This window comes from Dermacentor andersoni, chromosome 8 (assembly GCF_023375885.2).
Source record: "Dermacentor andersoni chromosome 8, qqDerAnde1_hic_scaffold, whole genome shotgun sequence".
NCBI lineage: Eukaryota > Metazoa > Arthropoda > Arachnida > Ixodida > Ixodidae > Dermacentor > Dermacentor andersoni.
In genome coordinates, this window is record NC_092821.1 from 137,805,598 (window position 1) to 137,832,412 (window position 26,815).

Sequence of the window (26,815 nt, forward strand, 5' to 3'; positions counted from 1 at the left end):
CGCTTTCTCGTAATCAATGAAAGTTATATATAAGGGTTGGTTATATTCCGCACATTTCTCTATCACCTCATTGATAGTGTGAATATGATCTATTGTTGAGTAGCCTTTACGGAATCCTGCCTGGTCCTTTGGTTGATGGAAGTCTAAGGTGGGCCTGATTCTATTTGCAATTTCCTTAGTAAATACTTTGTAGGCAATGGACAGTAAACTGATCGGTCTATAATTTTTCAAGTCTTTGGCGTCCCTTTTCTTATGTATTAGGATTATGTTAGTGTTCTTCCAAGATTCCGGTACGCTCGAAGTCATGAGGCATTGCGTATATATGGTGGCCAGTTTTTCCAAAGTAATCTGTCCACCATCCTTCAACAAATCTGCTGTTACCTGATCTTCCCCAGCTGCCTTCCCCCTTTTCATAGCTCCCAAGGCTTTCTTTACTTCTTCCGGCGTTACTTGTGGGATTTCAAATTCCTCTAGACTATTCTGTCTTCCATTATCGTCGTGGGTGCCACTGGTACTGTATAAATCTCTATAGAACTCCTCAGGCACTTGAACGATCTCATTCATATTAGTAATTATATTGTCGGCTGGAATAACATACCCTCCAAAAAAAAAAAGCACAAAATTTCGGCAAAGCACTACAATCTTATTTATTAGCTATAAACCATTGATTTGGTGCCTGTATTCTTGCTTGGCGTTCTCTTTTTTGCGGTTTGATAATTTATGTAAATGGTGATAATATTTATGCATGCTGTAAAAAATTCTCTTTTTTTCTGTTTTTAATGCGCTAATGTGTTGCATTCATCTTATGCATTGATCCCCTTATGCTTGTACCGAATGTGTATTATATTTCGCTTGCAGGCTGGACCCACTAGCCTGCGGCTATTGGGTCCAGCAGTCTTTTGCGTATGCACTGTAACACCTATGATGATGATAATAAAGAAAGAAAGTTTACTGGAATGGAAAGGGAACGGTACAAAGCGCATTAAAAAAAAAGGCATGGCATATGTTGATGCTTGTGTAGCACCAGACAATGAATACTGTACTGGATTAAGAAAAATAAGCAGCGGGTAATTGCTCGCTTAGAAGACCGATAAGCATCCAGTGCGATGCAACTTGAGAAATAATGATATTGAAGCTGCGAAGACTTTCGAAGAAAAGAAAAAGAAAACACCGAATCATTACGACGGCACAGCACAAGTCGCCGTATAGACGTCGAAGTCCCTAGCTATAACGAAAATATTTTTGAACAGCTCTGATAGTGTACATGCAACAATGGTTGCTTGCGTACGGTCAAATGCTCATATACTGCATGCGGCATAAAGCTCACGGCACGGTTCGAAAACGCTCTCGCAGCGAAAGCGAAACATTGTGTGCGGACATGCATGCAGACGCGCAGTCGGTCACCGCGAACCCGCGCGATCGCTGCATTTAAGCTTCATTCTGTGATGCTCCATTTGGTTACACAGACGGCCCACTATCAGAACACATTTCACATAGTTTTCTCTCAGCGATTGCTACCTTTAACGCAAGAAACCGGTTCGGGGGAATCGATCGCGGCGACCACGCGCTGTGTCCCAGCTTACCGTACATAGAAGGTAAAGAGATAGCGTCTGGGAACGATTCTGTGCGTTGTGTTTGTCCAATATTAATATTTTAAAGGTAAGATGCTTCTGTCATTTCGAGAGTGCTTGCAAACATGTTGTTAGGGTTGGCGTCTGAGACCACGTGGCGAAAGGAATTTCAACCGACCCTCTCACCCTGCCTCGTCGAAACGAGGCGTGACTTCGCCTGCTATTGTGGGCGTCCTGATCCACGTGCAGAAAGAACTTTCTCTCACCGGACCTTTTACCAGGCCTCGTCGAAATGAAGCGTGGCTTTCTATTTCGCCATGACCATTTCGAGTGTGGCTGTCTGCCGGAAGCCCCGCAGTGTACAGCCTCTTTTGTGTGTGTGCGCGAGTTTAGAGGCCCATTCCTCGAATTGGACCTAGAAGAGAACTTCCACGAACCCGCAAAGCGGAGAAGAGGAAGACAGGCGTCTACAATTCCGGGAGACGGGACGACTTCTTCCTTTCATGAACGAAAAAAACAGTCAAAAACACAACGGACAAGAGGAGAGGCTCACACCAGTCGTTGTGGTGTGAGCCTCACTTTCATCCACTTTAATTTCCATTAATTTATCGTTTCTTTATTTCATTTATTAAGCACAAATAATTTCCCCTATGTTGTCCTTGGTGTCAGTGTTCGTTGGCTTCTCATGATATCATTTGAATAAATCGTGCGAGTTTCGCACTAGAAAATCGTCTCGCCCTTGCTTGGTCGCCATGGTCTACCGGATGCCTGCAGCCCGCCGGCAACGCCACGCTACCCAATAAGTAACGTCGGTCGAGCTGATCGATAGGCAGACGCCGCTACTACTCGGCAGCAGTACGATACGCTACCCTGGAGTAGGCAACAATGTCCAGGAGAGCTCCCGCATAGTACGTTTATTTAGCGCCGATAGCCAAACCTATGCAGAGCGCGCCGCGTTATCCCTCAGACTACGCAAGTGAGGCGCTTCCGACAGATGGCGACCCCGTAAGTCCTCACCCCCAATACCCCGAATACCGACATCGTTATAGTGACGGCCCCGTCGCTACAGTGTTGTTGTTAAAGTGACGGGCCCCGTCACTGTAGTCACTGCCTTTGCAGAAAGCCCAATACTCGACAAAGAACAGGTAACGGCTCGGAGAACTTACCGTAAACTTTTTTAAGTGCTGCAGGATGGTATGTTTCTCGCTGGCGAAGAGGAGGTTTATGGTGAACAATTGGCTGCACCAGAGACCAACCAAAAAAAAAAAAAGAAAAATTAAATATATTACCACGTGCGTGTGTTTCATGTTTCGATTGGGCGCTTTGGCAGTATCCGCTTTGTTATCGCTTTTTCTTTTTTTATCGCGAAACGACGCGCTAGCAGATAACGAACGTGTCCTAAAACGTTTTCACCCTTTCTAGAATGGCGGGACGCGTCGCATCAGCTTCCGCGCAAGTTACGAGGCGAATTGTAGCACTTTCTAGAATGCATATCTGTTCGCCAGCGCTGCGACGAAAAAAGAAAATTAGCCAACGGATGCATAAATAATGAACCGGCAAGTACCACGTGCGTCGTTCGACCGACGCATGCCGACTTCGTTTGCTCTCGTCGCCGCCCACAAGTTAGCATTTTTAATAATAATAATAATAATAATAATAATAATAATAATAATAATAATAATAATAATAATAATAATAATAATAATATTTTGCCACACAATATACAAAACAACACAAGCAGGCCGGTCTAAGCCTTAGTTGGCTTGTAGGACCGTGCCAATGAATATGATAGACAAGGCAAAAAAATATACATAAATTGATGAGACATGAAGAAAAAAAAAGAAAACGAATGGCCAATAATAATAATAATAATTATTATTTTTTTTCCATCAAGGAGATAGGGGAGGTAAGGGAAAAAAGCTGAAACAGACAGCTGGACTAGTTCCCGCCCCCCCCCCCTTTCCACAGAAAAAAGAAAAAAATACATTCCATAAAGGCGGACAGTTCAGCTACCGACAAGAAAGGAAAACACATTTTTTTGACTGCACAAAAATAATACCCATCGCTACAAGCATCATTGTGGCATATAAATATGCACATTCCCAAACCTGTGAACATGCAGCTGTAGTAATTGCTTTATATTTACGTGACACTGCTGGATGACATATGTAAACACCCGACTATGTATTCGCTTTGTGTTCGGGCACAAGTTTGCCTAATAAACTGTTACAGTTTATTGTTCGACTTCGCCTCGCTGTCTTCCCGCCTGGGCTTCGTCATCACTACGTGAAAACATGGAAAGGTGGTTGACTCGCGGAGTACAGGCGCAGGGACTTCCGATTACATGCTTGTCGGAATGCAAAATACGCGTTTGTGCGATCCTTTGGCTGCGAGTTAAAGAACCCCATGCAGTTAAAATTAATCCGCAGCCCCTCACCCCAAGTTCGGCGTCCCTCATCATCTACCGGGCCGTTTCGGAGCGATATTCCCTAGATTTTAAATAATTTAATTCATACATACGCGTGCATCTACTTGAGCACTGTTAGTTATAGTAACGTTAAGCTATAGCATTACATTCGAAAACTGGAACACATTCTTTGTATAACGTACGAGCGACAACATAAGTGTCGTCACTTGAGCGCTGTTAGTTATAACGTCGAGTTATAGCATTACACTCGGAAACTGGATGGACAGGCTCTGTAATGTACGATCTGCTGTATTATATAACTGTCGCTCTGTCACAGGTGTGTGAAACTTCTGTTTCATATGTACTTTCGCTAGCTTGAGCAGGCATACTCTCTTACCTTTCCGGACGCTTCGGAGGTGCCTCCTCGTAGTCCTGAAACAGTTTAGTGTGTTACTAGGACGAGATGTTTGCGAACTTTTAATTTTGTTCAGTGGAATCCAGTGCTACGAAATATATACTGGCGATACAATTAAGATACTCGCTATAAATAAGGTTAGTTACCAAAGACAGTGCGAAAAAAAAAAAACGCTTTTTTGTTACGTCATTCTTTCTATCTACTGCGCTTAGAAGACCCGCCGTGGCTGCTCAGTGGCTGTGGTGTTGGGCTGCTGAGCACGAGGTCGCGGGATCGAATCCCGGCCATGGCGGCCGCATTTCGATGAGGGCGAAAACATCCGTGTGCTTAAATTTAGGCGCACGTTAAAGAACCCCAGGTGGTCGAAATTTCCGGAGTCCTCCACTACGGCGTGCCTCATAATCAGAAAGTGGTTTTGGCACGTAAAACCCTATATTTTTTTGCGCTTAGAAGAACCGGCGTTACTACTGCCCTGTCAGAACAACTGTCGTTGTCACTCTTGCAGCGTCAAAGAAAAGCGACTGGAATATTGGAAATTCGCCACGCAATAGGAATTCAAAACCCGCATGGAGTGACGACAAGGGGGGGGGGGGGGGAAGTTATTAGGGACAAAAATATCTGAATATCAAAAAAATTAAGCAGATACAATGCGATGGCGGAATCTATGTGAAATGACGTTTTCGTGAAGGGATTAGTTAAGCCCTATGAAACTAAATGCGATGCGTCTAGTTGCGTTTATTTTCAGGGCTATGCAGGCAACGTGTAACCTCACACAATGTTTATTCGCATGCATGGCACAGATCACGACTTTAATCTCTCGGGCAACGTCACATGTACGGCAACGCATGTACCCATTAAGTGGATACGCCAAGTATGGGCACGTACCCGGTGGGATATACCAAGTCGACCAACGCGCAAGCCAGATATACAGTGTTCAAAAAGATCAATGAAGCCGTTGAATATCAAGCTATCGTTCATTAAGAGAACTACATGCTTTAGAGAGTACTAATAGCTGACATTACATGTAAAGGTTTTATGTCGTGGTTTAATGCTTGATTAGGCCGAATAGACGTGGGATCATTGGCACTATATTGTCGGCCATCATCATCAGCAGCAGCAGCCTATTTTATTTTTCCCCCACACCAGGACGAACGCCTCTCCCACCGATCTCAGATAACTCCTGTCTCGTGGCAGCTGCCACTATGCCTGCAGATTTTCTAATTTCATCACACCACCGGATTATCTGCCGCCCTCAACCGCGCCTCCGTTCCCTTGGCATCAGTAAATATAATAAGCAACCGGTTATGTATACCTACGCATTGTACGGCCTGGTCAGCTCTACTTTTTTTCTCTCCTACTGTCAACTAAAGTATCCGCTATATCCCACTTTGCTCTCTAATCCATGCCTGCTGTCTCACTATATTTTAGCTTTACGCTTATCATTTATCGTGCGATGGCTGGTTGCGCAGTCTTCAGCTTCTACATACTCAAGCTTCTTCGGTATATTAATCGCTCTATTCCCTGATGGGCCGCGTGTCCGATCAATCACGCGCTGTGTAAGCCGGTTTTTCTCGTTCCTATCATTCTAAATACTGACCGACGGAGAAACCAACAGACAGACCAGCAGACTGACTGACAGAAGCGAAACCGTGTTGGGCTATAGGTAGAGAACGTTTCGCTTTAATAGCAGCAGTAATCGCTCTCTGCCGTATACCGATAAGAATAATTTTCGTTTCCCATAGCAGACGACACTTATGAGCGTAGCCTGTCAGAAGTCTCGGCGAAGGTACGGAGCCGGGCAGCGTAACCTGCCCTTCGAAAAAAAAAATAAGCTATGGACATCATAGAGCATCATACTTCTACATTCATGTGTCATTTCTTTAGCACAGAACCTTATGGTGCAAAAGCTTTTTTTCTGTGCTTACCACTTCCTCTTCTTCCTGCGCGCTCTCCTTTTGCCCTTGAGCCGTGATTTGCACTTCGTAGGTTATTTCTCTGAAATGTGTACAAAAAACAGCAGTTGTCCCTTGATGAGTGCTGGCTGACGGTGAGATCTCCAAAAAGAAAATGTGGACGTGCGCCTGCGACATGACGGGGAGACTTTGTACGCGACGAATTGGACGTAGATAAATATACTCGTAATCAAATTACACTCCTTAATAGTTTTGTAACTTATCGTTTACTTCTATTCTTTTTTGCTGTGTAACGCACACTACAATTCAACCACGTAACCAATTACACGTAAAATTACCTAATTAACGAGACAAGCTCCGACAATTAGTGACGCAGCTTTGAGCATTCTAAATGGGCAGTAAGTAAAAAAAATGGAACGCCTGCGGGCTTCCACGAAGCAGCCTCGCAGTCGGGTGAACCCAGGCGTTCAATATTTGCTTCGTTATCTTGACACCTCCGCCAGATGTCAGCCGACAAAGCGAGCCAACGCTATACTATATATGGCTCGATAGCGATTGCCGCTTAGGACCCGCTGATGCCAGGAAATTACTATGCGAATTACCTTGCCAGTTTTTCGTTAGCCTTGTCGGAAGCGCAACCTCTGAGGCCCGCAACAACAACCAGACGCTGTGCTATCATAAAAGACCCAAGCCTGAGCATCGCTGCATTGAGTGACAAGCGGCACTAAGCATACAAGGTAGTTCGTGCATTACAATACAGCCCTGCTCTCCAGCGCTGACATTGAGCAAGTTTTCAGTGTCGCTGCGCCCAGATGTATTCATACAAAAGAAAAAAAAATGTGAGTAGATGGCCGAAAAAAAATGTTTGAAAAGCAATTGTTAAACGAAGTGTGACGAAGATAAAGAACATGTGAAAAACGGCACATGACGCTTTGAAAGAGCCAAGTCAGCTCGTTCTGTTCGCTGTATTTGTACAATGTCAGAAAAAGTTGAGAGTAACGTAAATGCAATTCATTACTTTTTTTAGTAATAATTCATCACTCTCGAGGGGCAGTAATATGGTAAAAGTAATCAATTACATTTTTGAAAGAAGTCATTGTAGTTGCAATCGGTAAGATGTTTTTGTAACGTGTGCAAAACTGACGACGGCCCTGCACAGAAGCCACTAGAGGGCTCTGGCTTGTCCATAAACGCTTCACGGAACGCCTGGTTACTGGATACGTAAACGTGGGCAGTCGCGACGGTGGCGCCATGTTGTGGGGCAAACATCAGTGAGAGAGCACACAGAGCTATCGACACAGTGACGAACCATATTCTACTTCGTTGGTGCCACAAATAGCGTTGGCAGCGGCGTAATCGTCCAGATGCGATTCTATTTCTTACGGTTCTTTTTTTCCTATATGCTTACAGATCGCCCGCGCAACATCAGAACATTTCCAACGCGTTGTTGTTGGACAGTTACCGGTATCGCTACTACTGTTCGCCTCTTTGGTGACATCGCATATCCGTAAAGGGCAATACGTATGCCTACGAGCCGAAGCATTCTAATTTATTTATTTATTTATTTATTTATTTATTTATTTATTTATTTATTTATTTCATGTACCCTCAGGGCCATTGGCATTAATACAATAATCGGTACCACAGTATCATGGCAGTATGTGGTCAAAATGACTCACTTGCAAGGCTGGCGGCACTTCTTCAAGCATTTCTTGGTGAACTTCTGTGCCACGTCCACTTCAGCGCATTGTCCTGCGTGTATGCCGTTAAGTGCAGGCGGTTGAGTCACGACATTTCCAAATGTTTACACAACATTCCCGAGTCAACATTCCCAACATTGCCGAGCGTTGTGATCGCCATAGCAGAGGAGCAGAGACAGTTTGACCTCAAGAGGCCATAACAATTCTACATCTCTAGCCTGACCACGGAGGAGTTTTCTCAAGAACGAACGTTCATCGAGAAAGCTACTTGGTACACACCTGCATGTCAAGATCGACGCCGCTCGCCAAGAGTAATCATTGATTGAAGAAGAAGGAAACAATGTAGATTGATGTACGAGCTACGTACTCACTCGTTAATATAAAAGGGAACAAAAGGAATGCTTTCAAATAGCTTTATAGCGGCCAAACACACATTCCAAGCACAAAATTGGCCAAATTGTTAGCCGTTAGAGGAAGAGCTGCCTGTTGCATGTGTTAAAATGTCACGTTTGAATTCCCACATCACGAGTAATCGCTTTATTTATTTATTTATTTATTTATTTATTTATTTATTTATTTATTTATTTACATGAATTCGCTGTTCCCCCTCATACTTTTCCTGACCTACATTCATCAGATATGGTCTCGGGCCATCTCCACTGTACATGGCTCTTTTCTAACGAAGTTAAAAACAATTATTTTCTTACGGAATTGTCGGTGCTTTTACTCCCTGAGGAGAAGTGCGTTGAAAATTCTACTGCGCCAGCAAGGTACACCTTTGAATGTTTTTATAGCGTTTTCTTTTGGGAAATCCACACTTTGGCCCGCGCAAAGGAAGCTATGCAATGTCAGAGAAGATTTCCTTTGTAACTCCAGCCGACTAAATTGTTAACGTTACTATTTTATTTCTCTTTCTCAATCTGTAGATAAGTTCTTGTTCGTTTTAACTAAACACAGTAGTTACATCATTGGCGTCTGACTGTTCAGTCTCATCCTCAATTTGCTGCTCTTCTTCCTTTCGTTTACTGCGAGGCCTTAAGTCTCTTAATCTTCTGCAACTCAACCTGATACTCTCCATTCTTGGCCATTTCCATTTAAGTGTGTGCGCACCATATGGTCTGACGTCATCAACATCGTCGTACGTGTATACTTACGTGTTTTAGTTTCGGCGCATATGGGCGCTCCTTCCAGATCCCTGTAGGCGTAGCGACTGGAAATGCAGCCGCAGTTCTTAATCCACAGTCTCATGCGGCACTGCTCGTAGCAAAGCTGCGTGGCGAACGCATGACCGTTACCACAGCTGTGCTCAGCGCAACGGACGATGGGAGTGAAAAAAAGAAGCACTAGGTGGGTTGGCTGTGTCTTTGGCGCGTGCCCGGTATGTGCACGGCGTATACATAGTATGCACGTACGTCATTCAATGATACTCCGCGACTTCCGGTTTACGGCAGCGCCATCTCGGGGAACCTATAGGTCTATGCGCGCGCCTGTTGATAAGGTACCCCAAGATGGCGGAAGGCAGCAAAAGCAGACGACCGCAGCGGATGTGACGTCACGTGCATACTATGTATAGGGAGCGTGCGACGAGACGGTGGCGCCGCCCTGGTGGCATGCTTGGGATGTGACTGGCATGTGACTCGCGTGCTACAGCTGTACCAGACGATGGCACGCAAAAGCATCGCGCGTGCTGTAAACAACGTTCTTTTTTATTGCGAGCTTCTGAGCAAAATATGCAGATAATTACCGCAGTTTCGTCCTAATAAGTCCAATAGATTGATTCTTTTTTTTTTTACTTTGGTGACCCGTCGATTGTGACTGCAATAGTCGCGTGCGCGCACGGGCGAATCCATGGCTTTCTCAACTCGGGTAACACGGCGTAGCCCAAGCAACACCAGATTGACAGTTCGTATCGCTGACGTCATCAATGACGTCAGTGACGCGCTGTGCCGCGCCCACTCTGGGGCTGCTGCACCATCCCTACACTGCTGTCGAGAGCTCTTTCGGCTACTTTTTTATCGACCAAGTACGACAAAACGCGACACGTAACAAGTTCGACCGGCTATGACAAACAGTATATAACACGGCTAAGTACCATATGACCGCGGATATCTGTTTCATGTCCTGTTTGAATATTTTATTTGTAACGAAATCCTAAACATTGAGCACGTCTACAAATTTAACTGGAGACAGAAAGACTAGCGCAAGATAACCGCGATGAATAGTGGAGAAAAAAAAAACGTTTCTTTGTGAACACGATAAACATGTGATGGGCCTGTCGTGGAATATTCTGTGTTTCGATAGCTTGATCCAATCGAATGCGCAACACATTGCACGCGGTACAAATAATTCGCGATTTATTTAGACATACAATTAATTGCAATGAAACGGCAAGTATATAAGAAGGCACCGCCAAAGTTAAATTAGTGCCTGGAAATTTGAAACGAATGTAATATTTAGGAATATAGGGTGTTCCGCTCATCAGCGAGCTACTTTAGCTGCGGCGAGATATTTGCATGACAGCGCGTTCCCCAAAATGAACGCAAAAGCAAATTTTAACGCTTGAAGGTGTCTTAATACTTCATGAACCAAATGGGCCACAATATGAGGATTCGACAACAGCAAACAGTTTACGATGACTATTATGCGTGGCACTGTGATTGTGTACAGGGTCTCCTCCTTTTCGGGGAAAACACCTCATTAGTAATGAATAATTCGTGGCAACCTAAACTTGGCATGAAATCCAACAGATTAATCTCTCATTCCCAGATATCTGCATCCAGCGCCGCATTATGCATTAAATTTTACCCTGTAGTGTAAAGAAAAGGCTAAAGGTACTCTTGTTTGCAGACTAATGCAGTGTTTGCCTTACATATATATGAGTGGCCCTGTACATCACCGGTACACGTCGTCTGAAATAAAAATACAGTCACTTCAAGAAGAGGGTGAAAAGGGAAAATGGACTTGTGGTTCTTGCGTTCTCAAGTATTGATATAATACTTCACTCATCAATATTGTATCACTCTGACTTACATTCTGCGTCATCATGCCATAGTACTTGTTAGACCTCTTCATCAGCTCGTAGTTCACGCACTTCGTCTGGTAAGGTTTGGGCAGCGCTAGCGTCGTTTGCTGCAAAGATGGGGGGGGGGGGGGGGGGTCGTTAAGTGGGGTGGCGTGTATGCGTTATTTTGGTGCTAATTATAGTTTACGAAAGCATATTTAGCGCCAGCAAACAAGGACGGAAGGGAGACGACACCACAATGCGCTATTTCCCTTCCGTCCTTGTTTGCTGGCGCCAAATATGCTTTCAGTTTACCAACACGCCCAACAAATGGCAATGATGAAATTTATAGTTTACGGTTCAAGCGGGTACAAGAAAAGAAACCGCCATCAGGTCCTTGGCGTCACCCTACAAATGTCTGCTATGTCCCAGCTGGGCGCTGTTGCCCACTTGAAGAAAAAAAAAAAATGTGCATGCTTTGGTGCGTGGATGCGCACGCACGCACACACACAAGTCAGCCAGGCTGAAGCTAGCGCTCTACTGACTTCCCCTCTTTACTTGTACATGGTGTTTGAAACAGCAATGGTGCACAAGAAAAACAAATTTGACACGACTGAAATGATTGCAGAAACGTGGCAAGAGGTGACGTAAGTTTAAATGGCTTTTCTTCCGTTGTGAAGATAAATTTCGATCTTCGGCTCCTTGTCGACCACATTGCCTTTCTGGATAGGTTATCTACGAGGGACGTTTCCTAAAGTAAGTTTTTTCTTTTTTTTGAAAGAGAAGATGGTGCACTATAGGTGAAACAAGCAATCGGCCATAAGAATCCGCGCCCGTATACTGCTGGTTCAACGACGGAAGGAGCGTCAGCGGAGGCGCAATGACGCATGCGCAAAGCACAGAAGAAGAGAAAGTAGCAGCGGACCGGCGTGCCCGAAGTTTTTCGAGTGCGAATCGCGGTGGCAGACAGGGACGTGTCCTGGCAACGTCGTCGCCAATGGAAAGTGCGTGCTCTTATCCTTTATGAATGGGCACGTGGATCTGGTGTGTCCATCATCCATGATCGCCTACAGATCATGATGGTGAAGAGGTCATGTCTCAGGCCTTGCATCGCAGGGCACCGAGTTATACCAGAGTGGTTTCTTCAAACTGATTGCGAGCTACGGCAAATGTCTCAATGTTGGTGGCGACAATGTGGGAAAATATTGCAAGGTGTATATAGTTCATGATGCCATAGTGTATGATTTTCCTTTTCTTGCAATAATGTTGCCGTGGGAAAATAAGTGACAAAACTTACTTTCGGAACGTCCTTCGTATTTTGCACTATAAAGTTTGCGTACCGGCCCATAGGTCGGAGTCGTTAGAATATCTATATGTCATTTGTCTGTCGTGGTACGCATTTTAGCTTTCGAACGAGTTGTTTGTAGGAACTATGCCCATTAGATCGATGAAAACATGTCAAACCACCAATTGTTGCAGGCTGTCTATACTCCACATAAAAACGGATGTATATAGAATAACTGACGACAGGGATAGCTTGCACTGACTCATCATGACTACTGTACAGAGCAAGACAGGACTATATTGCAAGACAGTAAGCAGTACGGACGCCAACTCACAACTGTACTAAACTCAGCGCCGTGTCCCTGTCCCTTCGCCATCGTCCTGACTTTTTTTAGCGCTGTTTTCTTCGAGTTAGGTAATGTACCAACTAATTCTATTCCCAATGCCACCATTCTTGTTTCATTTTTCAATGACAGTTAATGTACCCAGTACGCACAACGCAGCTACAAAATTATAATGCGCATGCGCGTGTGAAGAGCAGATATTAACAAAGTGAAAAGAATGATCACGTCCCTCCTTTAAAAAACATTAATTATGGCGTTTTACTTGCTAAAACCACGATATGATTATGAGGCACGCCGTAGTGGGGGACTCTGGAAATTTCGACCACCAGGGGATAATTAACGTGGCCCCCAATGCACGGGACCCGGGCGTTCTTGCATTTCGCTCCTCTCGAAATGCGGCCGCCGCGGCCGGGATTCGACCCCGCGACCTCGTCGTGCTTAGCAGCGCAAAACCATATAGCCGCTAAGACACCACGACGGGTAACGTCCTTCCTTTTCCCTTTGTTGTCTTTGGTCAGCGTCGGTCCAGTCTACTGCCTTGCAATCGTCCTGCATGCCTTGCGCGCCACCGTCCGGCAACTGACTACCCGACTACCTGAGTACAACTTTTTGCAAGAGTTACGGCGGTTTCGTTACACACCTGTTCGACGAGTATGATGTACCGCGACTGCGGCTCGAAGAACAGCGAGTGAGCCTGCTCGGCCGAGTTGGTGTCGTGCTCGTGCACCGACGCGTCAGCGCCGAACGGGTCCGCCTCCAGGGCGTTCGCCACGTCCCAGCCGATCACGGATGTCATCTCTGCGACGAATCACGGAGGCGTGGTCGTGGACAAGGATATCTTTTTTTATTATTGTTCACGTTACCAGCGCAACGTACACGAGACACAAAGTTGCAGGCGTCACAAACGCTGGGCTATTACCCTAAAATAATTTACATTCCTAAAAGGGAGAAAAGGGAGTAAATCAGTCTATCACTCCCTTAATTACACCCTTTATGGATGTAAGGGTGGGGGTTATAGACAAATTTACACCTTTATTCACTTTTATGGGTGTAAATTGTTTTACAATGATACAAACTAAGTTTACATAACACAAGGTTCCACAAAGTGAGAATCATAAAACACAGAATTATTATCGTGCATGCATGCCAGCCATCCCCTGAGTTGACAAACTCCGTTTCTTTCTTTTGTGATGCCAACAGAAGCGGTGCTGATGCAGTCGTCACCTTTTGTTTGGTGTTGAGTGCCTCGAAGACCAATCTTTTAGGTTCTGATTTAAGACCTTGGAGCACGGGTGCTGTCAAAAAAAGTGGACAGTACCGACATCATCAACAGACATCAGCAGAATGTCCTGGCCTTGCTGTTGCTCGCTTCCTTTTTTTTTTTCCTATCTTCTTTTTTTCATTCCGTCTATATTGCTCTGGTAACACGAGTCGAGAATTCAAAAACCAAGCAGGTCGTCCAACAGCGAGAATTGCTGTTATTTATAACTCGGTTATTCTTGACTTTCTCGAGACATTTTCCTTTCTTTTTATTTGCTCAATCTTCATTAGAGGCATTAAATTGACATTAACAGGGAATATTAAGTTGAAGTGCCTAGCATATTGCCTTTCTGTATTACCATAAACGTCATAGCTATCGTAAGAGCAGGTGTCGTGTGCCAGAAAACTGGAGACGCCCGGGAGTGTGTGAACATTCGAGAATATTGAATCGCAATCGAAACTCAATTTTTTTTAAATATTCTTACTCAATTCAAAAGCACGCATTCTCCGGCTGACCCATTAGTGAGGTTACACGTACGTGTAGTGAGAATGATCTCCTTAGCCGAGTTAACGAGAGCTAATTTAATTATCATTACCTGTAAGGACTTGTAGCCCGTTTTTTGTTCGTATATCGGGATTAGTGCAATGCTTTAGCATGTCAGAAAATCGCGTAGAGTCGCAGGAAATGCATTTACATTTGATTATTCGACATTCCGTTTGTATTCGAAGCCAGCTATAGGTACTCGTATTTGATGCTTATCCGAAAAAAAAAATTTTTATTTTCACAGATCTATAAGAAAAACTGCAGGAGAGAGTCGAGGAGACCATAAAGCTTCCCACAAAAATCACTTATAGGCGACTCTGGCGTCGTTCACTTACAATGGCAATGATAGTTGGCATACGTATATGTCTGGTATTTGTGCTTCTTGCTTCAGGCGTTCTTCAGGCTTGATTTACTCCGCATTGACTCGCAAATTTTTTTCACAGCACTCATGGTTAGAATGAGAAATTAGGGCAGAGCCATTGTCGGCGCATGCCATTGGAAGACCATACATCCGCCTGCACGAACCTCCTTCGTCTCCTGCTCGCACTGTGCCATACACAATGTTTCTTCTTCCAGAATTTTGAATACGTCAACGTGTGAGTCACGTGAGAGGTACACCCATGGGTATACGAGAGGATATATTTATGACGCACAAATGCTAACCGCGAAATTGCCAAGTGTTTTTCTACACGTTTCCTTGTTGACCGTTTATAGTGTCCCTGTGTGCATCCTCCCACACGCACTCAATGCTTACTCTCTCCCTTTTTTCATCTGTTCCCCTTTCTCCCACCCCCAGTGCAGGGTAGCAAACCGGGTGCTCGTCTGCTTGACATCGCTGCCCTTCCTGTCCTTGCTCTCTATCTCTCTCTCCTTGTTGAACTGCATGCTCACCGTAATCCCAAGGGTATCGGCATCGCTTGAGCGGGTGCGACTCGTTCCTGATTCGACTGTAGTCCAGCGTGTAACAGTAGCTGTCCGGGAACCGCACGAACGACTTGTACCAGCTGCGCCAGGAAGAAGAAAAGCAGGACGCGGCTGCATACAGATCCGTTTCGAAAACTCTCTCATCTGAACGCGAGAAAAAAAGAAAGGCTTCCCACCTTGACATTCAGCGAAAAGCTGCGACGAAAACCTCTGCGAAATGTCGGATATTGTAAAAAAACGAGACGCTCAAGAGAAACCGAGACGCGCTCAACTTTCTATTTGTTAGTTGCGGCTACACGAAGCCAAGAGATAATCAAGCTAGCGATAAGCGTAAGAGAAATTACTAACTGTTCTTCTCAGATGAAATCTAGAAATAATAAAAAAAAGAAAATTTGAAGGCAAAAAAAAATGAAAAACAACTTGCAGCCCATGAAGCCGAATCCGGCCGTGACCCTGGCAAGCACTCCAAGGATTACACCTAAGTGCACACAAACACATACTCAATAAAACGAAGTGTAGCGTGACCGTTGAGGTAGCCTAATGGGTAGAGCATATCGCAAGCGTAACGTGGAAGATAATCGTTCCGCTTCCACTGGCAGCAAGTTGTTTTCTTTTCGTCCACTTTCATTTCATTTTTCCTCATCATCTCTGCGTTTAAATTAAAGGGAATGATTAATTTCCCCTGTGTTTTCACTAGCGTCATTGTCTGTTGGCTTCGCGGTTATTTTGCCAGGGAATTATTAAGAAACGTTTCAAATATTTAAAATGCGCAACACTTTTGTTGGAACGTTCATTGTCGGAATAGGATTACACCTCTTTGCACAAACCACCTGTGCAAGCAGAATTTGTGCAGCTTTATAGCGTAGCCTTTTATAAAAATTGCCGGCACTTTCGCGTCGTGGGCCTTGCATATTCTGAAGCATGTCAGGCCTTAGCTGACGCTGCTGGCATACGTCACGTCTTCCTGAGCCAGCACGGGCACTTCAGGATGGTGTCACCATCGGTATTTTGTTTGTGCGTCCTTTCTGGCTTACAAGTGTAAGACCGACCCACCGACCCACCGAACGACTGACCCACTGAACACCCCGACTGAACGAGTGACCCCTCACTCACTAACGATGATTTGGCAATACACAAGCATTCTATTATTCTGGCGTAATTTAATAGTTATAAACTAAAATTGAACATTAGTAAAACCATTTTATTGTTCTTTATGTTCGTTCTTTAGTTCTTCCGTCAGTGTAATACTGCTAAGTGCAATACAATCTGGAACAATAGGACGGGAACAATATTTCTTGAAAACCCTGTTTCTACTAATTTTGCGAGAGAGTTGCTTACTACAGCATGTTGATTGCAAGTTAAGCTATCAAAGCTCGTTATATTTTGCATTTCGCACCGGAACTTCAGCACTTGTCCCTCAGTCTGACTTTCGAACATTTCGAACAAATCTCGAACAATTTCCCCTCGTATTTTGGACATTTCGACACAGGAAGAAGTTCTCGACATTTGCATGTTTGAGTATAATTTCGGTTCCTCTTTGAACGCAGTGTGTTCGTTATACAACGGTAAGCAATTAATTATATAGATCCAAGAAAACTGTTTTAAGAACAATTACAACGTCACGGTGACTTCGTACGGGAACGTCAGAGTTCCGTCGACAAGCGTCTTTCATTCTCGCGTTTTTTTTTTTTCTTCTCGCTTACTTTTTCACGCAGTAAGAGCATCTGCTTTGCTTTTTACTGGAGTGTTTTTTACTAACACAGCTTAACTTAACGTTCTTCTTAATGTCCCTTGAATGTTTCTATTCAGCCTCCCTAAGAGAAACAGAGAAACTAGTACACCACGAGTTTAGGGGGAAAATAATAAAACAATACCTAGTTGCTCCTGCCGCTTTTCCCCGTTTCACATCTTGCAAGGCGCTTCTGACCTCATCTCTAGTTATAGGAGGAGTTTCTGTATCCTGTTCATTATCGTTCCGAATGGAGTTCTCCTGAGTCCTCTGGGTACTGTACAGGTCAGTATAGAATTCTTCCGCTGCATTTATTATACCTTCGAGATTGCTGATGATATTGCCCTGCTTATCTTTCAGTGCATACATCTTGGTTTGTCCTATGCCAAGTTTCGTTCTCACTGATTTCAGGCAGCGTCCATTTTTTTACGGCTTCCTCACTCTTTCTCACGTTATAATTTCGAATATCGCTTATCACCTATCACCGTCGATTTAATCAAAGATGGAGGAGATATAATGCTTGAAAAACTGGCGGCTCTCTATACGAAATGTCTATCAACTGCAAGGGTCCCAGAAAACTGGAAGAATGCAAACATTATACTTATCCACAAAAAGGGAGACATTAAATAACTGAAAAATAATGGGCTATTAGCCTACTCCCAGTATTATATAAAATATATACCAAAATAATCTCCGATAGGATACGGGCAACACTGACTTTAGTCAACCAAGAGAACACGCGGGCTTCAGAAAGGGATTCTCTGCAATGGGTCACATCCTTGCAATTATTCAGGTTATGGAGAAATCCGCAGAGTACAATAAGCCTCTCTGTATGGCTTTCATAGAATACGAAAAAGCATTTGATTCAGTAGAGATACCACCAGCTATAGAGGCATTCCGTAATCAAGGAGTACAGAACGCTTACGTAAATACATTGGAAAATATATACAGGGATTCCACAGCCACCTTAATTCTACACAAAGTAGGAAGATACCTATAAAGAAAGGAGTCAGACAAAGAGACGCAATCTCCCCAATGATATTCACTGCGTGCTTGGAAGAAATATTCAAGCTATTAAACTGGGAAAGTTTAGGAGAAAGGATCGACGGCAAATACCTCAGCAACTTTCGGTTTGCCGATGACATTGTTCTATTCAGCAACACTGTGGACGAGTTACAACAAATGACTGAGGACCTTAACAGAGAGAGTGTAAGAGTGGGGCTGAAGATTAATATGCAGAAGACAAAGATAATGATGAATAACCGGGCAAGGGAACAAGAATTCAGGATCGCCAGTCAGCCTCTAGAGTCTGTGAAGGAGTACGTTTACCTAGGTCAGTTGACCTGGCCTAGGTTACCTGACCATGAGAAGGAAATTCACAGAAGAATAAAAATGGGTTGAATCGCATACGGTAGACATCGTGAGCTCCTGACTGGAAGCTTACCGTTATCATTGAAAAGGAAGGTATACAATCAGTGCACTTAACCGCTGCTGACATATGGGGCAGAGACTTGGAGACTGACAAAGAAGCTTGAGGACAAGTTAAGGACTGCACAAAGAGCGATGGAATGAAGAATGCTATAGGTATAACTTTAAGAGACAGAAAGAGAGCGGTTTGGATCAGAGAGCAAACGGGTATACACGACATTTTAATTGACATGAAAAGAAAGAAATGGCACTGGGCAGGTCATGTAATGCGTAGATAGATAACCGTTGGACCATTAGGGTGACAAAATGGGTATCAAGAGACGGGAAGTGCAGTAGAGGACGGCATAATACTAGGTAGTGCGACGAAATTAGGAAATTTGCGGGTGCTTGTCGGAATCGGCTGGCGCAAAACAGGGGTAATTGGAGATCACGAGGAGAAGCCTTCGTTCTGCAGTGGACATAAAATAGGATGATAATGATTATGATGATTATGATGATGATGACGATGATGATGACGACGACGACGTAGTTGCTCCATCGCGGCATGGCCTTCATACGTGTTTTCGACAACGTGGAAACTTACGTCGCTGAACAGACACGAAAGATACTGCGCAGTTTATATGGCGTCAGCACACATGCGGCGTCCGGACAACAACTGCCCAAAAAAGGTTGTCCTTCCGCGACAGCACGGGTGAACGCCACTGATGAAATTCGTCGACGTCGCGAAGCAAACAAACAAGGCGGAATATTACGTTTCACGATATAAACAGGAGTACTAACCTCTGGAATGTCACCTGTAGAAAGCAAGACAAAAAAAAACATAGAGGCAAATAATTAGGTCACCTTCAAGATGCGCGCAAATAGGACCATCCGCAGGGGCCCTTGTACGGACTCACTATCAACGCACGGCGTTGATTGTACGCGCCCCAAGTTTACAACTGTCGTCTCGCGCGACATATCTGAGCCCTATACGTAGGCGCAGATCTAAACAGTCCGCAGGTCTTTTAGTGCTGCCGAAATCAAAGCAATAAACTGCATTTTCGCGGAAGAATCCCCCCAAAATGTACAACCTATCCGCCCGTACATGTGTCCGAGGTCGCGGAGTGAAAGCTCGAGAGTGTATATATAAGCTGCGACCCCTGGGCGTTGCCGAATTGCGTAGACTTACTTTCAGAGCAGCAAGTATGCGGCACACATTCACGGTCGTCTTGGTCGCACTCTGCACCGCCAGTGTCGTGCGGGCCAAACTCGGGGCACCGGGCGGACCCCTGAAGCTGCACTTCGATGTGCCGGACAGCTTCAAGGTATATAGAGTGTTCGATTCACACTGCGCTGTGCTGCGCTGTCGTCTGCTTCCTTAAACATACGTGCGCTTAACAAGAGTGACGGAAATGTAAATGCGTCTCGCAGGATATCTCGAGAGTGTGAACCAAGATTAGAGGAACACGCAGCCCCCACTGTGGAACAGGTTCTATTAGGAACACGCAGCCACGCAGCCACCCTTCGCAGCTCCAAGTAGATTCGAGGACGTCTTCGAAAACCGCCAGAGTGATAGCGGGCGTCTGTTGCGAATTTGCTGCGTGTCTCCAGGGTAGGGCCCAAGTCACTTGGGCTTAAATTTCTTTTTTCCAAACCTTCGTTATCTTTAGGACATCAACAGCGCGGTATTCACATGTGATATTCATCAGCTCGCCTTTATGCAATGATATCGTCTATACAATGTATCCACTTCCATGCTCGAATTTCCTCACCCGTCCTGCATCAGTTACCAATTTTAGGTAATTAGCGAAAATAGTGTTCATGTGTTTATTGCTGTAAGCTCAGCGTAGGCCGCGTTGCGTATCCGCAAAAGCGGCATGAACATAGATATGATAGTCTTTTTTTGTCTTTAAGTCATCCGCATAAAAAACAAAAACACCTAGCATCAACCTGTTCTATATATCAAGCAGAAGTGACTAGCGCAAGAATGGACACGGGATACTAAAAAGGCGACAAGGACAAGTTCCATGCTGAAGTGACTAGCGCAAGAATGGACACGGGACACTAAAAAAGGCGACAAGGACAAGCTTGTCCTTGTCGCCTTTTTAGTGTCCCGTGCCCACTCTTGCGCTAGTCACTTCAGCATGGAATACCAACTAGCCCAGTCTCACACCCGGATATACCAAGCAGCCTGCATGCACGAACGCTTATTCTTCGACGTTTTTCTGCACTGCAGATCATCTCTAGCTGGGAGTCCGCACTGTCCATAGGGGACTCGGACAGCGACTCCATGTTCGACTGCCTGACGGCGAACCGCACCAAGATCGACTTCGTGAAACAGACGGCCACCTTTGTGTGGATCCTCCCCGAGACCGACCACTCGCCCAGGTATAGACGAATCGCTTGCGCCGCGAGCAGACGGTTTGTGGACAGCATGATCTTGAATTGTAGCGCGAAGTGACACAGACAGCAGACTAGTAGCAGACGAAACGAGCGCTACTCTAGTCTAGACTAGGGCAGGGGGTGCTAGTTTCTAGTACCTGTCTTTGTTACTTCGCGCTACAATTCAAGATCATACCCGCCGTGGTTGCTCAGTGGCTATGGTGTTGGGCTGCTGAGCACGAGGTCGCGGGATCGAATCCCGGCCACGGCGGCCGCATTTCGATGGGGGCGAAATGCGAAAACACCCGTGTGCTTAGATTTAGGTGCACGTTAAAGAACCCCAGGTGGTCAAAATTTCCGGAGTCCTCCACTACGGCGTGCCTCATAATCAGAAAGTGGTTTTGGCACGTAAAACCCCAAATATTATTATTATTAATTCAAGATCATGTTACCGTACCAACTCGCCCAACTTTATATCATTTTGTGGATAGCCTCCAGAGCATGACGTCACGAAGATGTGGCGGCTCTGTCGTCACTTCGATTGCGTGCCAAAAAAAAATTTTTTTTGAACGCACTCTAGCGGCGTGAGTTTTATCTGAATTAAGGCAAGTTTGGTACAGGTAGCTAAGTTTCAAAAATGTTTAGTCATTGTTGTTCGAAGCGGCAAACATAAGTGCCAACATGTGGAACTTCTGTTAAATCCCTGCATAGGCTTGCGCAGGGATTTACATTAGGGAGTCAAACTGTCTGGCAACGCCATTCTCCCCCTTTTCTCGTCTATCAAAGCAGTTTTTTTTTTCAGCCTTTCCCTGAAAGGGCGCTTCCTAACGAAGCGTACGTCTCAGGTGTTGGTTAAACGAAGCGTGTCTTTTTTTTTTGTTTATCAGACCTTACTGGCGGGTTTATCCGCACTGAAACCTAGTTTGCTACGAAAAAGAATAACCCCTGCATAGACGAGGCTGCTTGGTTTCGCCCCTTCCTCAATTTTTCCTGATGAAGTACGAGTGTCTGGAAAAGATGCCTGGACGAAAAGCTGCTTCTAGACAGCTTGAATAGGCCCGACAACTTAGGTCATGCAACAGTGTTCAAGATCAGTTTAACGAAAGAAACGCATATTAGCGGTGACATAGCCATTCCTAAAGACTCTTATAGAGGTGCTACGAAGAAAAACTCATACACATATATTTACAACGCGTATACTAAAACGCGGTTACATACGTACACATATATAAACTCGTGCATTTCAATGCATGCAGAAATATATACACTAATAAAAATACATAACATATGTGGAATATTTGAAATTCGGGATTGTTGACGTTTAGCAGCAGGTACAAATATAGATACAGGGCTGCACCTCCTGCCCTATATAGTGCTGCGATTCCCGACGATGCAAATAGGGCATGAATGCAGCTTTTTGTGCACAAGACGAGGGCGAAGAAGAGGCTGAGACACAGACGGCCATTCGTGTGTCTCAACCTCTTCTTCATCCTCGTCTTGGGCGCAAAAAGCTGCATTCGTGTCCCACCAACATGCCCAAACAGACACCTTGGCAAATAGGATCCCGTATGTGGTGGCATCCGTTGCAGAGTTGCTTCCTGTTTCATATTTCCTTTACAGGAACTAAACACTGTGCACTGAACTTCGCCCCGGAGTTGTCCTCAGAATGCCGTGACACCCGTTGTGCCTCCTCCCACCCCCCTCTGTGCGCAAACCTATGATCGTCTGCTCGCTTACAGTAGAGAGTAATCGTGTGGGCAGCCTACAGAGCAAAAAAACAAACAAAACACTTTTGCATCCTTAACGGTGTTGGTTTGTTCCATAGCTTGCACTATTACGCCAAAGATGCTTACTACGCACGACAGCGAGCACAGACGCGATTAGATAGGTCCCAGTTCAAGATAGCGTACTAATTCTGACCACCTCGTGCGCACAGAAATACCTGATACCAGCGCTTGAAAGTTATTGTTATTGAACTTTATTTGGTGTAGTTTTCGCGCCATCTGTCGCAGCTATTACGGTGTTTACGCGCCACAAAAAACGAAGTCGCCGTACAAGAAAACTTCAGTTGTTTCCATCAAGAATTCGATCTTGCCATGTAAGATCGAGCGAGAGTGTTGGCCACGGAACAAACAGAACACCCTTAAGGGCGTAACAACATTTTCTGTGTAGCTGTTACCGTGGATACAGTGTTGCCAAGGAGCCTCGTGACAGTATATTTTCAAAAGTGTTTTGCTGATATCTAAAATGCAGCAATGCGCGTTGCATGTTACCGGGTGAAAAGTGAAGAATACAACATGTAAACTCGTAGGCGTCGGCTAACACGGTGCCAGCTTGCACCTGCCAATATCTCGCGTTGGCAGAGTTCGCAAAAGATTGACGAAGACAGTGTCTGGCGACTGCTGCCAAAATAATTAGCACTAACTCTCTTTTGTCTGTGCAGGCAAGAACTTACATTTTCGGTCAGGCCCGGGCCTAAACCTGGCACTATGGAGATGACCCTAGGCGACGGTGAGCATATATCCAGATTCAATAATTATTGCTGCTCTGCGAATGACGGTAACTGTGCTAAGGTGAAGCTGAAATTCTATTTGGTAGCTTTATTATCATGGGTTGCAACACTTAAGGGACAGTGATATCGAAAGCTGGCATCGACACTTTAGTTCCGAAAACGCAAATGAGAATCCAGGTAAAACCAAGCTTACGAGTGGGCAACGCACTTACATTCGAGTATGTGACGAACGTCACATTTATCGCGAGCTCAGCGAAATAATCGATGCAATTTGACTGTAAAATAAAAATAAAGTAAACATAAATGCTCGATAGTTTGCTTTCGATACTTTTCTCTTGCTGTCTTAAGGAATCCAAAGAAATTAAGAACAGGTGACTTACGAGCGCATGTATTAGGCAACCGAAGAACAGTTAAAGCAACTTCTTTTTTATTTTCAGATCCGACAGTCTTGGAGGGCATATTCTATTACATGGACGACAACTGCCTCGTGATGGACTTGGAGTATCATGGACATCGTAAGACTCGATCGATCTCACAAGACTTGATCGACAGCTAGATTCGACACTTGTCGCAATTAGGTTTTCATAAAACGACTCGGCTTCGAAAATGCGGCAGTGTACACCTTTATGTGAAATTACACGGCTATAGTCTCCGAGCACAAATGCAGGCCGGAAGGCTATTTTATATATGAAGAATTTGCGGATCCTAGCCGCCTTGTGGTAATCGGTTTATGCGAAGCTTTTATTTCAAGGTCTTTGGATTCGCCGGTGAAGCATGTAGCGGGAGGCTATGGTTATAAATGAGGCGGGGCTAGAAAAAATTACAGAACGAGTGAAGTTTGCGTAGGAGGAACGCTATTTGACAACTTTTGGAAGGAGGTCGGTGACCTCTAAAGGGCTGAGGTACGCTGCCGATGGTGACGACGTTAAGTTACGTGTGGACATAGTTTCGCTTTCGCGGCTGTTCTTCTCAGTGCCTCTCATTTCTTTCAGAATGCCTTCTCTGGGTTCGGAAGGAGGTGAAGGACTTGGTTCCACAGGAGTGCTTCGAACGTTTCTCCGATGCCTGCGGGGAGCCCCTTCGCGACCACAGGAGGGAGCTCTGCCCCGACAGCTAGATCGACAGCTAGATCGACAGCTAAATCGACAGCTAGATAGAAAGCTAGATAGACAGCAAAATCGGCTACTGGGTTCACAGCTAGGTGAACACCGATATTGACATTTGTACAGCTAGTTCGACAGTTAATCGATAGCTCGACTGACAAATAGGTTCTCAACTAGATGGACAATTATAGATATACATTTGTGTCTATGACTATCTCTGACTATGCGGGAAGTGCTATGTCATTATTTTAAACGCATTTAGAGCAAATACGTTTACTGCCCGCACGTGTTATAGAGCTGCTAAATAGCTGCAAACGTTCACTTGGCCTGCCATCATCTTTCGTTCATACAATATTTCATTGTTGTGGAGAAGGCGCAGCATACTTTGTTTGTTGCCATGATTTTCTCGACAGCATTGTCGCAGACAGTTATGTCGACAGGCAGACTGACAGATGCACGACTAGATAAACAGTTGAATCGGCGATTAGATCCACAGCCAGATCGACATGCAGCAGCGTCGCAATTGCTATACGTCTACAGGCGGAATGACAAATCGACGGTGTTCATCGCCAACTGGACCGACAGTTATAGATGGACCGTCGAGAATCATGGATGATGGAACAGCTACGAACGTGCACCCTTATATGGTCAGAGAGCTGGAAGAAGAAAACTCATACCATCGGGACGACGAGAGGTCACATTTCCAATATCACTCTGTCATTGAATAAAAAAATTGCTACCACCGATCGCATTTGCGAATAAGTGTAAAGCTTCCGCGAACAGGGTGAAGTGGGACCCGTGCCTCAAATGGGTCAGGCTTGTAGTTCGCGCGTTCATGCATGGGACGGTACCGCAAGCATGGGACGGTACGGCAAGCATGGGACGGTACTGCAAGCATGGGACGGTACCGCAAGCATGGGACGGTACGGCAAGCACTCGCGTCCTGCGCCCCGTATTAATTACCGCATGGTTATCGAAGTTACCACGGCGATGAATGTGCACGTGCACGAGAGGTCCTGATCCGTGTGAGGCAGGATCTGTGTAGTCGTGGTGGGAAGACGAATACGCGGACTGGAGATGTTGGCCAGGCCACACGCGTAGCGCGCTGTATGTAATGTTGCTGAGTCACGCTTACAAATGGTTAGTGAGACAGGGTATATCAGTGGTCGCGCGCCGGTCAAGCTCATCCAGAACAAAAAGTGGAAGCAATGATCGGACTCACAGTTTATAAACACACGCTTGAAACTGAAGCAAACACGCACATCTCGAGGCTACTTCAAAAGACTATCATTCAGTCTTGCCCGTGCATTGCACCATTTCGTTACGAGGCGCTGCTGGGGTCGTTTCTAGTGCTGGGGTCTTTCACTAAGCTTGAGGTTCCTCCTGTAGGTCCGTTATAGCGGGTATCTTTCTTTTTTTAGGCCATACGAAATTTCTGCAAAGTGTCTGTGGCAGATAGTGTAGTTCTAGTCATTCAGCTGGATTGCTCAAAGAGGTGGACATGCACGAGAAATCGAAACAGATGATCAACTAATTAACAAAAATGTATTCATTGTCTTGTTATTAATTATCTTACCACACACGTAGCAATTTGAGAATTGTAGCCGGTGGGCTCGCAAGGTGAATCCACTTGGAACGAATTATCAGGATGGCACCAGTTTCGAAATATTTGTTCCCAGAGTGTACGACGAAATGTATGGGTGTTCCAGATATTTTCGTGCTCCAATGCACAAAATGACAGTTCGTTAAAAAAAAAGTAAGTGGACAAACAGTGCATTCTTTGCCTCAAAGTTCACTGCGCATATCTAGAAACTCATGCGATGCTAAGAATTCGTTTCAAGGGGATATGCCCTGTGCAAGCCCACCGGCTACACAGCTCCTAAATTAAAATTTAAATTACATTATGAGATTTTACTTGCCAAAACCACTATCTGATTATGAGGCACGCCGTAGTGAGGGACTCCGGAAACTTGGACCACTTGGGGTTCTTCAACGGGCACCTAAATCTAAGCACACGGCGTGTTTTCGCATTTCGCCGCCATCGTACACAACTCCTAAATTGATATATGTGCCGCAAGGTAATCATTTAAAATAGTTTATTGGTTAATTCTTGCTAATTAGTCGATTATGCATGTCGATTTTTCATGCGAGTATAATGCCCGCCGCTTCGAGCAATCCAGCTTAAGGGCTACGATTGCGCTATATCTGCCACAGGCGATATTTAAAATCTCACCGATAACTATACTGACATTACTACGGTCATGCTGACACCCGAGTAAAGTATCGAAGGACTCTGCCAACACTAACACAATGTCGCGT

General features: G+C 45.0%; 2 protein-coding genes across 2 annotated transcripts in view; one reads left to right on the plus strand and one right to left on the minus strand.

Moving 5' to 3' along the window:
• Nucleotides 1–26,815, minus strand: part of LOC126525782 (uncharacterized) — a 39,457-nt gene that overhangs the window by 6,102 nt on the left and 6,540 nt on the right. The window contains exons 6-13 of the mRNA XM_050173686.3: nucleotides 15,331–15,443; nucleotides 13,276–13,433; nucleotides 11,037–11,135; nucleotides 9,161–9,275; nucleotides 7,986–8,058; nucleotides 6,319–6,388; nucleotides 4,376–4,410; nucleotides 2,738–2,810 (exon numbers count right to left, since the gene is read on the minus strand). Coding sequence (XP_050029643.3) covers nucleotides 2,738–2,810; nucleotides 4,376–4,410; nucleotides 6,319–6,388; nucleotides 7,986–8,058; nucleotides 9,161–9,275; nucleotides 11,037–11,135; nucleotides 13,276–13,433; nucleotides 15,331–15,443 — 736 coding nt within the window. The remainder of the gene's footprint in view (nucleotides 1–2,737; nucleotides 2,811–4,375; nucleotides 4,411–6,318; nucleotides 6,389–7,985; nucleotides 8,059–9,160; nucleotides 9,276–11,036; nucleotides 11,136–13,275; nucleotides 13,434–15,330; nucleotides 15,444–26,815) is intronic.
• Nucleotides 19,667–25,242, plus strand: LOC129383365 (uncharacterized). Its single transcript, XM_055067821.2, has 5 exons — nucleotides 19,667–19,824; nucleotides 20,736–20,887; nucleotides 23,325–23,392; nucleotides 23,831–23,908; nucleotides 24,386–25,242. Exons 1-5 carry the CDS (start codon nucleotides 19,705–19,707, stop codon nucleotides 24,508–24,510), a joined length of 543 nt encoding a protein of 180 aa, XP_054923796.1. The 5' UTR covers nucleotides 19,667–19,704; the 3' UTR covers nucleotides 24,511–25,242.